Source organism: Salvelinus sp. IW2-2015, linkage group LG9 (genome assembly GCF_002910315.2).
Source record: "Salvelinus sp. IW2-2015 linkage group LG9, ASM291031v2, whole genome shotgun sequence".
NCBI classification, from domain to species: Eukaryota; Metazoa; Chordata; class Actinopteri; order Salmoniformes; family Salmonidae; genus Salvelinus; species Salvelinus sp. IW2-2015.
Window position 1 is genome coordinate 30283112 of NC_036849.1, and position 13511 is coordinate 30296622.

At 44.0% G+C, this 13511-nt stretch overlaps 1 protein-coding gene across 1 annotated transcript in view; it reads left to right on the forward strand.

Annotated features, from left to right (window-relative positions):
• The window catches only part of LOC111968391 (arf-GAP with SH3 domain, ANK repeat and PH domain-containing protein 3-like), a 78335-nt gene that overhangs the window by 42523 nt on the left and 22301 nt on the right, over positions 1 to 13511 (forward strand). Inside the window, exons 10-18 of the mRNA XM_070445066.1 lie at positions 3 to 40; positions 265 to 374; positions 2752 to 2821; positions 6447 to 6534; positions 6827 to 6875; positions 11219 to 11385; positions 12024 to 12157; positions 12406 to 12497; positions 13314 to 13506. Coding sequence (XP_070301167.1) covers positions 3 to 40; positions 265 to 374; positions 2752 to 2821; positions 6447 to 6534; positions 6827 to 6875; positions 11219 to 11385; positions 12024 to 12157; positions 12406 to 12497; positions 13314 to 13506 — 941 coding nt within the window. The remainder of the gene's footprint in view (positions 1 to 2; positions 41 to 264; positions 375 to 2751; positions 2822 to 6446; positions 6535 to 6826; positions 6876 to 11218; positions 11386 to 12023; positions 12158 to 12405; positions 12498 to 13313; positions 13507 to 13511) is intronic.

Sequence of the window (13511 nt, forward strand, 5' to 3'; positions counted from 1 at the left end):
AGACTCCCTAAGACTGCTGCTACAGATGGAGGGGAAAGAGGTACTGTTCATTAGGCACCAAACGGAAGAAAACTGACTGAAACAGAGATGGGGACTACCTGGGCTTGTCCAATAAGAAGTGTTCATTTTCCGTTGGAAAATGCTTTAAACATTTTCCATTGCTTGCCCTAATGAACACAACCCTGGTGGGTGGTTAAAAAAAAAGAAAACTAATCATAGTCAATCTATATTGTAATAAAGTATTTTTCTCCCGTTTTGTCCCAGGAGTACCAGACCAGAAAGAACTCTGGTAACGGCTACAGCATCCACCAGCCTCAAGGCAACAAGAAGTACGGTACGGAGAAGTCAGGCTTCCTACAGAAGAGGAGTGACGGGTGAGTCTGTCTGGAGATTGTGGAAAATACTGACCGTGTACTGAAAACACACAAGGCTCCACTTCCAGCATTAACCCCAATAGAAGGATTCTGTTAGCCTGTGTAACGGAGATTAGACCGTGCTGTGAGCTCACTTCACAGCCAGCTTGAAATGTTGCCAATGGTGSTATCGAATTGGATCCTTTTCTATAGCTCAACTGGTTTTTATGTTGTCAAGCGGGCGGTCTCATGTGTTGGTGAGGCAGAGGACCGTGGTTCAAGCCCAGTCAGAGGCAAGTTTAAGGGAGGCGGCGCTATATGATAAGCTAGCACACATTGGATTTGGCAAGACGGCACAAACCGACCCGGAACTAGGCTAGGATTCCACAGGCTGTTTTATGGTTGTGACTAGTACAGGTACGGACGAGATTAACCATTGAACTACCACGGAAGTTTGGACTTGATGATCAGTCGGAGTCAGATATCCAGTTGAGTTCTCTAAGTAAAAATCAATAGTTTCACTGGCGATTTTGTTTATTTCTGATTTAAATATCTGTGTACTGTTGCTTGTATCCATAGACACTTCTTCACAATTCTAGCTAGCTTAATCGATATCTAAGTAAACAAACAGTAATGCACAATGTATTAATCATATTTATCCTATCATGTATTCGCTCGCGCATGCCAAATTCTGGTGGAGGTGGGAAATAAACATCACATTTTATTGCCAGTGAACAGATACAATAGAACCAAGCCAATTTGTCCTGCTAAATGCCAATGCTGCCTAAATATGGTATGTTGAAATCAAAACTCTCCCCCTACTGACAACCTGTTGCTGTCCTACCGCTAGAGGCTAGCTAGCTATCGCCTTAGCAACGAAAGTGCCCTCCCCAATTCATCGTCTGGCTTTAAAACTTCCAAAATCAAGTTCAGTGGTAAGTCTTGTCTGTAGCTGTACTCCATCTAGTCACAACCCTGTTTTATGGCTATCATGTTATCCACTTTATATGGCTCAAGTTCAGGGTTCCTGACCCATAGATTCTTCAGGCAATGATCCAGTGATGTATACATATGGTATATGATATTAGGATATCTATGGGGTTAACATGGGAGCAGGCCTGAGCAGGGTTAGGGTTAAGGTTAGGCCTCAGCAGGGTTAGGGTTAAGGTTAGGCCTGAGCAGGGTTAGGGTTAAGGTTAGGCCTCAGCAGGGTTAGGGTTAAGGTTAGGCCTGAGCAGGGTTAGGGTTAAGGTTAGGCCTGAGCAGGGTTAGGGTTAAGGTTAGGCCTCAGCAGGGTTATGGGTTATAGTGTTAGGCTCTTCAGCAGGGTTAGGGTTAAGGTTAGGCCTCAGCAGGGTTAGCTAGTGTTGTTAGCCGTTGGACTAGTAACCGAAAGGTTGCAAGTTCAAATCCCGAGCTGACAAGGTACCAATCTGTCGTTTCTGCCCTGAACAGCGCAGTTAACCCACTGTTCTAGGCCGTCATTGAATTAGAATTTGTTCTTAACTGACTTGCCTAGATAAATAAAGGTAAAATAAATAAAAAGAATAAAAGGGTTAAGGTTAGGCCTGAGCAGGGTTAGGGTTAAGGTTAGGCCTCAGCAGGGTTAAGGTTAGGCCTGAGCAGGGTTAAGGTTAGGCCTCAGCAGGGTTAGGGTCTGTAGCAGGGTGCAGCGTGACATTATGGAGAGGCTGGGTGGGAGGGGTGGGGCACAGTGCTATGTCAGCCCAGCTGGTCTTCATTATTCTGGGGTTTGGATCCTGGCGAGAGGCCTGGCTGGATGAGTGGATTCAGCTACTCCAGCTAACCCAGGTCATAAAGGGAGAGGAGAGAAGAAGAGAGTGAAAGAAAATGGAGAGGGATAGGAGAGAGAGAAAGGGAAGAGAGTAAAGAGAGAGGAGAAAGAAGAAGGAGAGAGGGGTAGGAGAGAGAAAAGGAAAGAGAGTAAAGAGAGAGGAGAAAGAACGTGAAGAGAGAGAGGGTAGGAGAGAGAAAAAGAGAGAGGAGAAAGAGAGAGAAGGAGGAGAAGAAGAGAGAGAAAGAGAGAGAGAGAGAGAGAGAGAGAGAAGAGAGAGAGAGAGAGAGAAGAGAGAGAGAGAGAGAGAGAGAGAGAGAGAGAGAGTAAAGAGAGAGAGAGAGACAGGGGTAGCTGGAAGTCTAAAACAGTCCTATGTCTCCATTCCAGCCCTCTCTCCCCTGTTCTCTCCTTGTTCTCAGAGCATTAGATTACAGTGTGATAACATAGGGGGGATGTGAGTCAGTTGGGGAAACGAACTTGTATTCCTAGATATGATGAGTAAGCTTGATGGTACTGTAGATATACAGTAAGTTATGCCTGACTTAGAATGTGGTCTGAGTCTCTTCCTCTCTCTCGTGCACTCTGTCTCCCTCCCTCCAGGATTAGGAAGGTTTGGCAGAAGAGGAAGTGTGGTGTCAAGTACGGCTGTCTGACCATCTCCCACAGCACGGTGAGACTCAACATGTCATGTGGCCTTTTAGTTGACATTCATTCACCTCTCATATCCTGTACCCAATACAGTATATAAACCATACAGTAAAGCTCAGTGCCAAAAGTAATCCTCAAACACTGTATACTTGACTACCTGTAACTTTAAATCAGTCGCCAACAGGGCTGACACCCCATTTATGTTCTTCAAAGTAGCCGCCCTTGCCTTGATGACAGCTTTGCACACTCTTGGCATTCTCTCAGCCAGCTTCACCTGGAATGCTTTTCACAGTCTTGAAGGAGTTCCCACATATGCTGAGCACTTGTTGCCTGCTTTTCATCCACTCAGTGGTTCAACTCATCCCAAAACATCTCAATTTGGTTGAGGGTTGGGTGATTGTGGAGGCCAGGTTATCTGATGCAGACTCCATCACTCCTTCTTGTCAAAATAGCCCTTACATAGCCTGGAGGTTGTGTTTTGGGTCATTGTCCTGTTGAAAAAACAAATGATAGTCCCACTAAGCGCAAACCAATGGGATGGCGTATCGCTGCAGAATGCTGTGGTAGCCATGCTGATTAAATGTGCCTTGAATTCGAAATAAATCAGACAGTGTCACCAGCAAAGCATCCCCACACCATCTCACCTCCTCCTCCATGCTTCACCTACAGTACTCTGCGTCTCACAAAGACATGGCGGTTGGAACCAAAAATCTAAATTTGGACTCATCAGACCAAAGGACAGATTTCCACCGTCTGATATCCATTGCTCGTGTTTCTTGGCCCAAGCAAGTCTCTTCTTCTTATTGGTGTCCTTTAGTAGTGGTTTTCTTGCAGCAATTCGACCATGAAGGCCTGATTTACGCAGTCTCTTCTGAACAGTTGATGTTGAGATGTGTCTGTTACTTGAACTCTGTGAAGCATTTATTTGGCTGTAACTCTAATGACTTATCCTCGGCAGCAGAGGTAACTCTGAGTCTTCCTTTCCTGTGGCGTTCCTCATGAGAGCCAGTTTCATCATAGCGTTTGATGGTTTTTACGACTGCACTTGAAGAAACTTCAAGTTCTTGAAATGTTCAGTATTGACTGACCTTCATGTGTTAAAGTAATGATGGACTGTCGTTTCTCTTTGCTTATTTGAGCTGTTCTTGCCATAATATGGACTTGGTCTGTTACCAAATAGGGCTATCTTCTGTATAGCCCCTACCTTGTCACAACACAACTGATTGGCTCAAACGCATTAAGAAGGAAAGAATGTCACTATTTAACTCTTAACAAGGCAACACCTGTTAATTAATGAAGCTGGTTGAGAGAATGCCAAGAGTGTGCAAAGCTGTCATCAAGGCAAAGGGTGGCTACTTACAAGAATCTCAAATATAAAATATATTTTGATTTGTTTAACACTTTTTTGGTTACTACATGATTCCATACATGTTATTTCATAGTTTCTACAATGTAGAAAATAGTAAAAAATAAAAATAAAACTTGAATGAGTAGGTGTGTCCAAACTTTTGACTGGTACTGTGTATATACAGAAATGAGACAGATCCTGCCTGTTTGACTGTTTGTGTAATAGCCTACTGGTTCCATAAGCACCAAGCCTCACGCAACCATTTCAKAAACTCGGTTGTTTTTAATCTTTCCTGTAATAAAGGCTTGACACTTATTTTTGTTAGACCAGCCTCTCTGGTATTATTTATCATTTATTTAGCGTTGTTTACATCGTTTTAAATTGTCTGTTTTTATTTATTTATAATAATAATAACCCTCCTTTTTCCTTGATCTCCATATTGCTATTTATTATTATGATCATCATTATAATAATAGTTAATGTCACTGTCATTAGCAGCCTTGTATAACCACCATCGAGCTGTAGGCCTGAGAGCGCTTCCTGTTTAGTCTTAATACCGTCACTTACTTAGGCCTATATTTCAATCAATTGATTGGTCGAAAGAACAGACGACTCTTGGTCGACCAAGATTTTTGTTGTTTTTGGGGACAGCCCTAGTCGCCAGGTTGCTGATGCTCTTGAAATGTACTATAGTTAAGCCAAGCTGTACTGGGCTGGCCTAGTAATGCATACTCTTAAATTATTCAGACCCCTTCACTAATTCCACATTTTGTTACGTTACAGCCTTGTTCTAAAATGTTTATTTTTTATTTTTTATTCTGCATCAATCTACACACTACCCCATAATGACAAAGCAAAAACGGGTTTTAGAAATTGTAGCAAATTTTATTTAAAAATACTTTATTTACATAACTATTCAGACCCTTTGCTATGAGACTCGAAATTGAGTTCAGGTGCATCCTGTTTCCATTGATCATCCTTGAGATGTTTCTACAACTTGTTTTGTCTGTAGAGCTCCGAGACAGGATTGTGTRGAGGCACAGATCTGGGGATGGGTACCAAAACATTTCTTCAGCATTGTAGGTCCCCAAGAACACTGTGGCCTCCACAATTCTTCAATAGAAGACATTTGGAACCAATAAGACTCTTCCCAGAGCTGGTCACCCAGCCAGCAATCGGGGGAGAAGCACGGTGACCAAGAACCCGATGGTCACTCTGACCAAGAACCCGATGGTCACTCTGACAGAGCTCCAGAGTTCCTCTGTGGAAATGGGAGAAACTTCCAGAAGGACAACCATCTCTGCAGCACTCCACCAATCCAGGCTTTATGGGAGAGTGGCCAGACGGAAGCCACTCCTCAGTAAAAGGCACATGACAGCCCGCTTGGAGTTTGCCAAAAGGCACTTAAAGGACTCTCAGACCATGAGAAACAAAATTCTCTGGTCTGATGAAACCAAGATTGAACTCTTTGGCCTGAATTTCTGGAGGAAACCAGGCACCGTTAATCACCTGGCCAATACCATCCCTACGTTGAAGCATGGTAGTGGCAGCATCATGCCGTGGGTATGTTTTTCAGTGGCAGGGACTGGGAGACTAGTCAGGATCGAGGGAAAGATGAACGGAGCAAAGTACAGAGAGATCCTTGATGAAATCCTGCTCCAGGCTCACCTTCCAACAGGACAACGACCCTAAGCACATAGAAGACAAGGCAGGAGTGGCTTTGGGACAAGTCTCTGAATGTCCTTGAGTTGTCCAGCCAGAGCCCGGATTTGAAACTGATCTAACATCTCTGGAGAGACCTGAAAAGAGACCTGAAAATAGTTCCAACCTGACAGAGGTTGAGAGGACCTGCAGAAAAGAATGGGAGAAACTCCCCAAATACAGGTGTGCCAAGCTTGTTGTGTCATACCCAAGAAGACTTGAGGCTGTGCTTTAACAAAGTAGTAAGGTAAGGGTCTGAATACTTATGCAAATGTGATATTTCAGTTTTTACATTATTTTATACATTTGCAAAAATTTCTGAACCTGTTTTTGCTTTGTAATTATGGAATATTGTGTGTAGATTGATGTAAATATATTTTTTTATGTAAATATATTTAATCCATTTTAGAATAAGGCTGTAACGTAACAAAATGTGGAAAAAGTGAAGGGTTCTGAACACTTTCCGAACGCCCTGTATACCATAGTTGTTGGGACCATTCTGGAAAAGACGATGTGAAAAGCTAGCATCTGAGCCAGCGTAGTAAAGTGTGTGTCAGCCCTAGGGTGGGAATTGACCCCAGTGTCGTTGGTTCCACAGATCAACCGACCACCTGCGAAGCTCAACCTCCTGACCTGTCAGGTGCGCCCCAACCCCGATGAGAGGAGGACCTTTGACCTGGTCACACGTAGGTTCACCCCTCCTTGACCTCTCARCTCTCTCCACATAACTATGGTCTGAGCTGTGTGCAAGTGCATTTGCCTGTCTATGTGTGTGTGTTTGTCTGAGCCTGTGTATGTACTGGAAAGACGGTGCAGAGAGGCGAGTCTCCCTCAACCGATCCTCTCTCTGTGTCTGTGAATCAGGTTTTCCCCTTGTATGTATCCCCTGGAATGTAGCCTACTGCACTCTCTCTGTCGTCCTCCTTTCTCTCTCCTCTCCTGTCCCTCTAAATTCACACCTATCTTTCCTCTCTCCAGATAATCGGACGTACCATTTCCAAGCCGAGGACGAGCAGGAATGCATGATGTAAGCACAGCACTGGAATCCCTCCTCGTTTATATACAAGTATTGTTCTAAATACACTGGAATCCCTCCTCGTTTATATACAAGTATTGTTCTTAAATACACTGGAATCCCTCCTCGTTTTATACAAGTATTGTTCTAAATACACTGGAATCCCTCCTCGTTTTATACAAGTATTGTTCTAAATACACTGGAATCCCTCCTGTTTTATACAAGTATTGTTCTAAATACACTGGAATCCCTCCTTGTTTCTATACAATATTGTTCTAATACACTGGGCAATCCCTCCTCGTTTATATACAAGTATTGTTCTAAATACACTGGAATCCCTCCTCGTTTATATACAAGTATTGTTCTAAATACACTGGAATCCCTCGTTTCTATACAAGCATTGTTCCCATAGAAATGTAATGAATAGAACGGGCATCCCCATTCAAGTCAGTGGTGGCATAATGGGTGGACTGGCAGCCATTGCGAGTATACCCATAGGAGCAAAGCAGGAAGTAAAAGCAAGTGTACCCATCAATCTGTACAGTGATTTGTTGAATCACCTCAACTGACTATACGAAAATACTTTCCATAGCATGAGCCACATCAATTAACATAATTTGGATGAACATTCTACATTACCATGGAAATTGTTGCATCACAATACCAGGCAGCTACTAAGAGTGTACCCATGAGTTACCAGTCAAATCGCCAGGGTTAGAGGTTCCAAACCCGTTCTATTCCTTCAATTTCTATGATTATCCCAAATACACTGACATCCCTCCTAGATTCTATACAAGCATTGTTCCGGATCCACTGAGGTGTAGATAAGGACAGTGTCTGTGTCATTCAGAAAGAGAGAAATTCCATTCAAAAATTGGAAAAGYTTACAATATAGTATTTATTTCAAAGAGAGGAACAGATGCAAGGTAGAACGTCTGTCAGAAAGAGAAATAGAAAAAGATACCGAGATAGAGATACGTAGAAGGAAAACATACGAACAAGTGCTGTTAAAATTGGCGCCGTGGGGTGAGACAGGGATGCAGTTTGAGCCCCACCCTCTTCAACATTTTTTAAATGTATTTATTTTTATTTCACCTTTATTTAACCAGGTAGGCTAGTTGAGAACAAGTTCTCATTTACAACTGCGACCTGGCCAAGATAAAGCACAGCAGTTCGACACATACAACAACACAGAGTTACACATGGAATAAACAAGCATACAGTCAATAATACAGTAGAAAAAAGAAAAGTCTATATACAGTGAATGTGCAAGTTGAGATACTGGGGTGCAAAGGAGCAAGATAGATAAATAAATAAATACAGTATGGGGATGAAGTAATTGGATGGGCTGTTTACAGATGGGCTATGTACAGGTGCAGTGATCTGTGAGCTGCTCTAACAGCTGGTGCTTAAAGTTAGTGAGGGAGATATGAGTCTCCAGCCTCAGTAATTTTTGCAGTTCGTTCCAGTCATTGGCAGCAGAGAACATACCCTGCCTATAGAAAGTCTACACCCCTGTGAATTTTTTCCTCCTTTTTTTGTCATTGCCTCAGAGTTTCATGCATTTAAATAAAAATGTTTTCCCACTCATTAACAAACCAGACTTTCAAGGTATTTTTTTGGAGGGGGGGGGGGTGAAATGCTGAATTAAAAATACAAACTGAAACATCACAATAGGATAAGTCTCCACCCACCTGAATACTTGGTGGAAGCACCTTTGTCAGCAATTACAGCTGTGATTGCTGTTGGGATAGCTCTCTACCAACTTTGCTCACCTAGATTAGGAAATATTTGACCATTCTTCTTTACAAAACTGTACTTTCGAGTTCCTTGGACAGCAATCTTCAAGTCGTGCCACACATTTTCGATTGGATTTAGGTCGGAGCTCTGACTGGGTCACTCAAGGACATTTACCTTTTTATTCCTTAGCCACTCCACTGTAGCTTTGGCTGTGTGCTTCAGGTCGTTGTCATGTTGAAAGGTGAACTTCTTTCCCAGTTTCAGCTTTCTTGCAGAGGGCAGTAGGTTTGCTTCAAGGACTTTTATATACATTTCTCCATTGATCTTCTCTTCTATCCTGATAAGTGTCCCAGTCCCTGACGATGAGAAACATCCCCATAACATGTGGCTGCCACCACTATGCTTCACAGTAGGGATGTGTTCTTTGGGTGATGAGCCGTGTTGGGTTTGCACCAAACGTAATGCTTTGCACTTAGGCCAAAAAGTTCAATTTTAGTTTAGTCAGACCATAAAACGTTTTGCCACATGGCTACAGAATCTCCAGAGCGTTTTTTGCATACTTCGAACAGGATTCATGGTGGGCTTTGTTGAGTAATGGCTTGCTTCTGGCCACTCTACAATACATGGCAGATTTGTGGAGTGTTTGGGATATCATTGTCTCATGCAGACTTTGACCAGTCTTGTCCATAAAAGCCTGTATATTTTTTTTCACTTCGAAGGTGTGGGGTAGGAAGTTTAGATCATTAAAATGCATTTTAATTCCAGGCTATTTGAACATTTTGAACGGGGAGTAAGACTTTTCTGTAGGCACGGTATATATCAAGGAATTGGTGAGGGCATTAGAACAGTCTGTAGCACCGGGCCTCACCCTACTGTACTCTGAAGTCACATGTTTACAGATGATCTGGTGCTTCTGTCCCCACAAGGAGGGCCTACAGCAGCACCTATATCTTCTGAACAGATTATGTCAGACTTGGGGCCTGAGTACATCTCAGTTAGACAAAAATAATGGTTGTCCAGTTGCCAGGACAACAAATACAAATTCTATCTAGACACTGTTGCCCTAGAGCACAGAAAGAACTATACCTATCTCGGCCTAAACATCAACACCACAGGTAATTTCCCGAAGTTACAACAATCGAGACAATGCACAAAGAGCTTTCTATGCCATCAAAAGGAACATAAAACTTGACATCCCAACCAGGATCTGGCTAAAAATACTTAAATCAGTTATAGAACCCAATACTCTCTATGGTTGTGAAGTCTGGGGTCCGCTCACCAACCAAGAATTCACAAAATGGGACAAACACCCAATTGAGACTCTGCATGCAAAATTCTGCAAAAATGTCCTTTACTGTATGTACAACGCAAACCCCCAAACAATGCATGCAGGGCAGAATTAGGACTATACCCGCTAATTATCAATATCCAGAAAAGAGCTGTTAAATTCTACAACCACCTAAAAGGAAGCGAAGGCCACAGATTCCACCACAAAGCCCTCACCTACAGAGAGATGAACCTAGAGAAGAGTCCCCTCAGCCAGCTGGTTCTGGGGATCTGTTCACAAACACCAACAGAGCCCCACGACAGCAACACAATTAGACCAAACCAAATTATGAGAAAACAATTTGACACACTGGAAAGAAACATCAACCAATAAACAGAGCAAACTGGAATGATATCTGGCCCTAAACAGAGAGTACACAGTAGCAGAATACCTGACCACTGTGAATGACCCAAAATGAAGGAAAGCTTTGACTAGCATAGCCTTGCTATTGAGAGAGGCCACCGTAGGCAGACCTGGCTCTCGAGGCTATGTGCTTACTGGCCACAAAATGAGGTGGTAACTCAGCTTCACAAGAGCGGATAACTAGTTTGGGTTGGGACCTCTCTCTGGAGCGTACAGAGCTGAGTAGGGGGTTTCTCTCCTCTCTTTATTTATTTTTATTTTATTTAACCAGGCAAGTCAGTTAAGAAAAAAATTCTTATTTACAATGACGGCGTACACCGGCCAAACCCTAACGACACTAGGCCAATTGTGCGCCGCCCTATGGAACTCCCAATCACGGCCGGTTGTGATACAGCCTGGAATCAAACCAGGGTCTGTAGTGACGTCTCTAGCACTGAGATGCAGTGCCTTAGAACGCTGCGCCACTCGGGAGCCCCTCTTCCTCTTCTCCTCTCTGTGTGGGCCTCAGGATCAAGCCTTCGGATGMCATCTGTGTCTGTGGGGAGGAGAAGAAGAAGGAGGGAGGGAGGGTCAGCTGAAACAAAAACAACAAAAAGAAAGAAAAATGGAGAAGGAGAGGGATGAGAAAGAGAAAGGAGGTTTACTGCAGTGTGAATGTGCCAAGCTCTCAGTGGTACAATTATATACTTGGGTTAAAGACACACAGCTGCACACAGGACTATCATGTGGGCAGTCCGTGCTTTTGAAGCGCATAATGTAGACCACCATAGTAGTTTCATTTTTTTTTTTTAACAAGTGTACCGGTTGTCGTAGATCCATAAAAAAAAATCAGGAAGACATTTCCCGGAAAGAATGACTTGTACTACAATACATAACTGTATAAACACTATATTGCATTGTTTAATCTCTCTCTCCTCCCCCCCAGTTGGGTGTCGGTGCTGCAGAACAGTAAGGAGGAAGCCCTGAACACAGTGTTGGGAGGGGACCAGCCGCAGTTCCAGGACTCCGGGCTGCAGGAGCTGGCCAGGGCAGTCATCACCGAGCTTAGACACATGTCCGGCAACGAGGCCTGCGCCGACTGTGGAGCCCACGGTGAGACTGGTGGACAGGAGAAAGTCAGTGGGAGGATTCACCGAGAGACTTTAGGATGTGCTCTTGTCCTGTCTCCACACTTAAAGAGACGGGTGGAGAATCAGGACACAGCCAGTAGGGCTGGGTGGTTCGAGCCCTGAATGCTGATTTGGCTGACAGCCGTGGTATTTTTAAGCAATAAGGCACGAGGGGGTGTGGTATATGGCCAATATACCGTGGCTAAGGGCTGTTCTTAAGCACGACGCAACGCGGAGTACCTGGATACAGCCCTTAGCCGTGGTATATTGGCCATATATCACAAACCCCAGAGGTACCTTATTGCTATTATAAACTGGTTACCAACATAATTAGAGCAGTAAAAATAAATGTTTTATCATACCTGTGGTATACGGTCTGATATACAATGGCTGTCAGCCAATCAGCATTCAGAGCTCGAACCACCCAGTTTATAATAGACAATATACCATGTGTATGACAAAACATTTATTTTTACTGCTCTAATTCCGTTGCGTCGTGCCTAAGAACAGCCCTTAGCCCAGGTGTATTGGCCGTATACCAAACCCCCACGGGTCTTATTGCTTCAGTGTAAATCCAGTGTTAACTGTACTCGTCGTGTTCTGTCCCTGTGTTGTCAACAGACCCCACGTGGCTCTCCACTAACCTGGGCATCCTGACATGTATAGAGTGTTCTGGGATCCACCGGGAGTTGGGAGTCCACTACTCCAGGATCCAGTCCCTCACGCTGGACATGCTCAGCACCTCCGAACTACTAGTAATGTTGACCCCGTCTTAGTCCCAATACACACACACTGATCTATACACACACACACCTCCATTTGTAAACAAGCGTTAGTTTTCTGAGKTCTGCTTTGGCTTTAGCTCAGCGTGCTAACTTGGTTTTTAGTTGTGATAATGCCATGGGTTAGATATGTGTTCTTTGATGCACTGAAAGTTTAGTCCCTATACAGCTGTACTCACATATCTTGTATCCTAACGCCTCCACTCTCCGTCTGTCCACAGCTGGCAGTCAGTATAGGCAACACCCGCTTCAATGACATCATGGAGGCCAATCTTCCCAATGATTCCATCAAACCCCTCCCCCAGAGTGACATGTAAGTCCATTAATACGCCTCATACTTCAATCATGTTCTCATTGGTGGGGCAATCTTGGTTTGAAACAACACATTTTGACAGAAGCCATATTGGCACCAAAAATTCCAAAACAATGACATTCAAGTGTTGAAGTGAGAATGTTGTAACAGAATGTTTGGTATCAACCAGGGTTGGGCTCAATTCAGTTCTTAAATCGACTGAATTGAAATGGAATTGAACCCAACCCTGGTGCCAACATGGTGGATATAGTAACCAGTTGCTGGTGCCAACATGGAGGATATAGTTAACCAGCTGCTGGTGCCAACATGGAGGATATAGTTAACCAGCTGCTGGTGCCAACATGGAGGATATAGTTAAACAGTTGCTGTGCCAACATGGAGATATAGTTAACCAGCTGCTGGTGCCAACATGGAGGATATAGTAACACAGTTCTGTGTGCCAACATGGAGGATATATAACCAATTGCTGTGCCAACAAGGAGATATAGTTAACCAGCTGCTGGTGCCAAACAGAGAGGATATAGTAACCAGTTGCGGTGCCAACATGGAGGATATAGTTAACCAGTGCTGGTGCCAACATGGTGGATATAGTTAACCAGTTGCTGTGCCAACATGGTGATAGATTAACCAGTGCTGGTGCCAACATGGAGGATATAGTTAACACCCAGGTTGGCTCGGTCGCCAACATGGTGGATATAGTTAAACAGTTGCTGGTGCCAACATAGAGGATATAGTTAAACAGTTGCTGGTGCCAACATGGAGGATATAGTTAACCAGTTGCTGTATACCTATGGCTCTGTCCCGTTGTGCAACCAGGAATGCCAGGAAGGAGTATATCGTGGCCAAGTACGTGGAACGGCGCTACGTGCTGCACAGGGACCGGGACAGGGWGGAGGGTGAGCCGTGGCGTGTGTACGATGCCGTGAGGAGCCGGGACCTGACCGCTCTGCTGCAGCTGTACGCCCAGGGAGAGGACCTGGCCAAGCCGCTAGCACTGCCTGAGGGACAGGTACT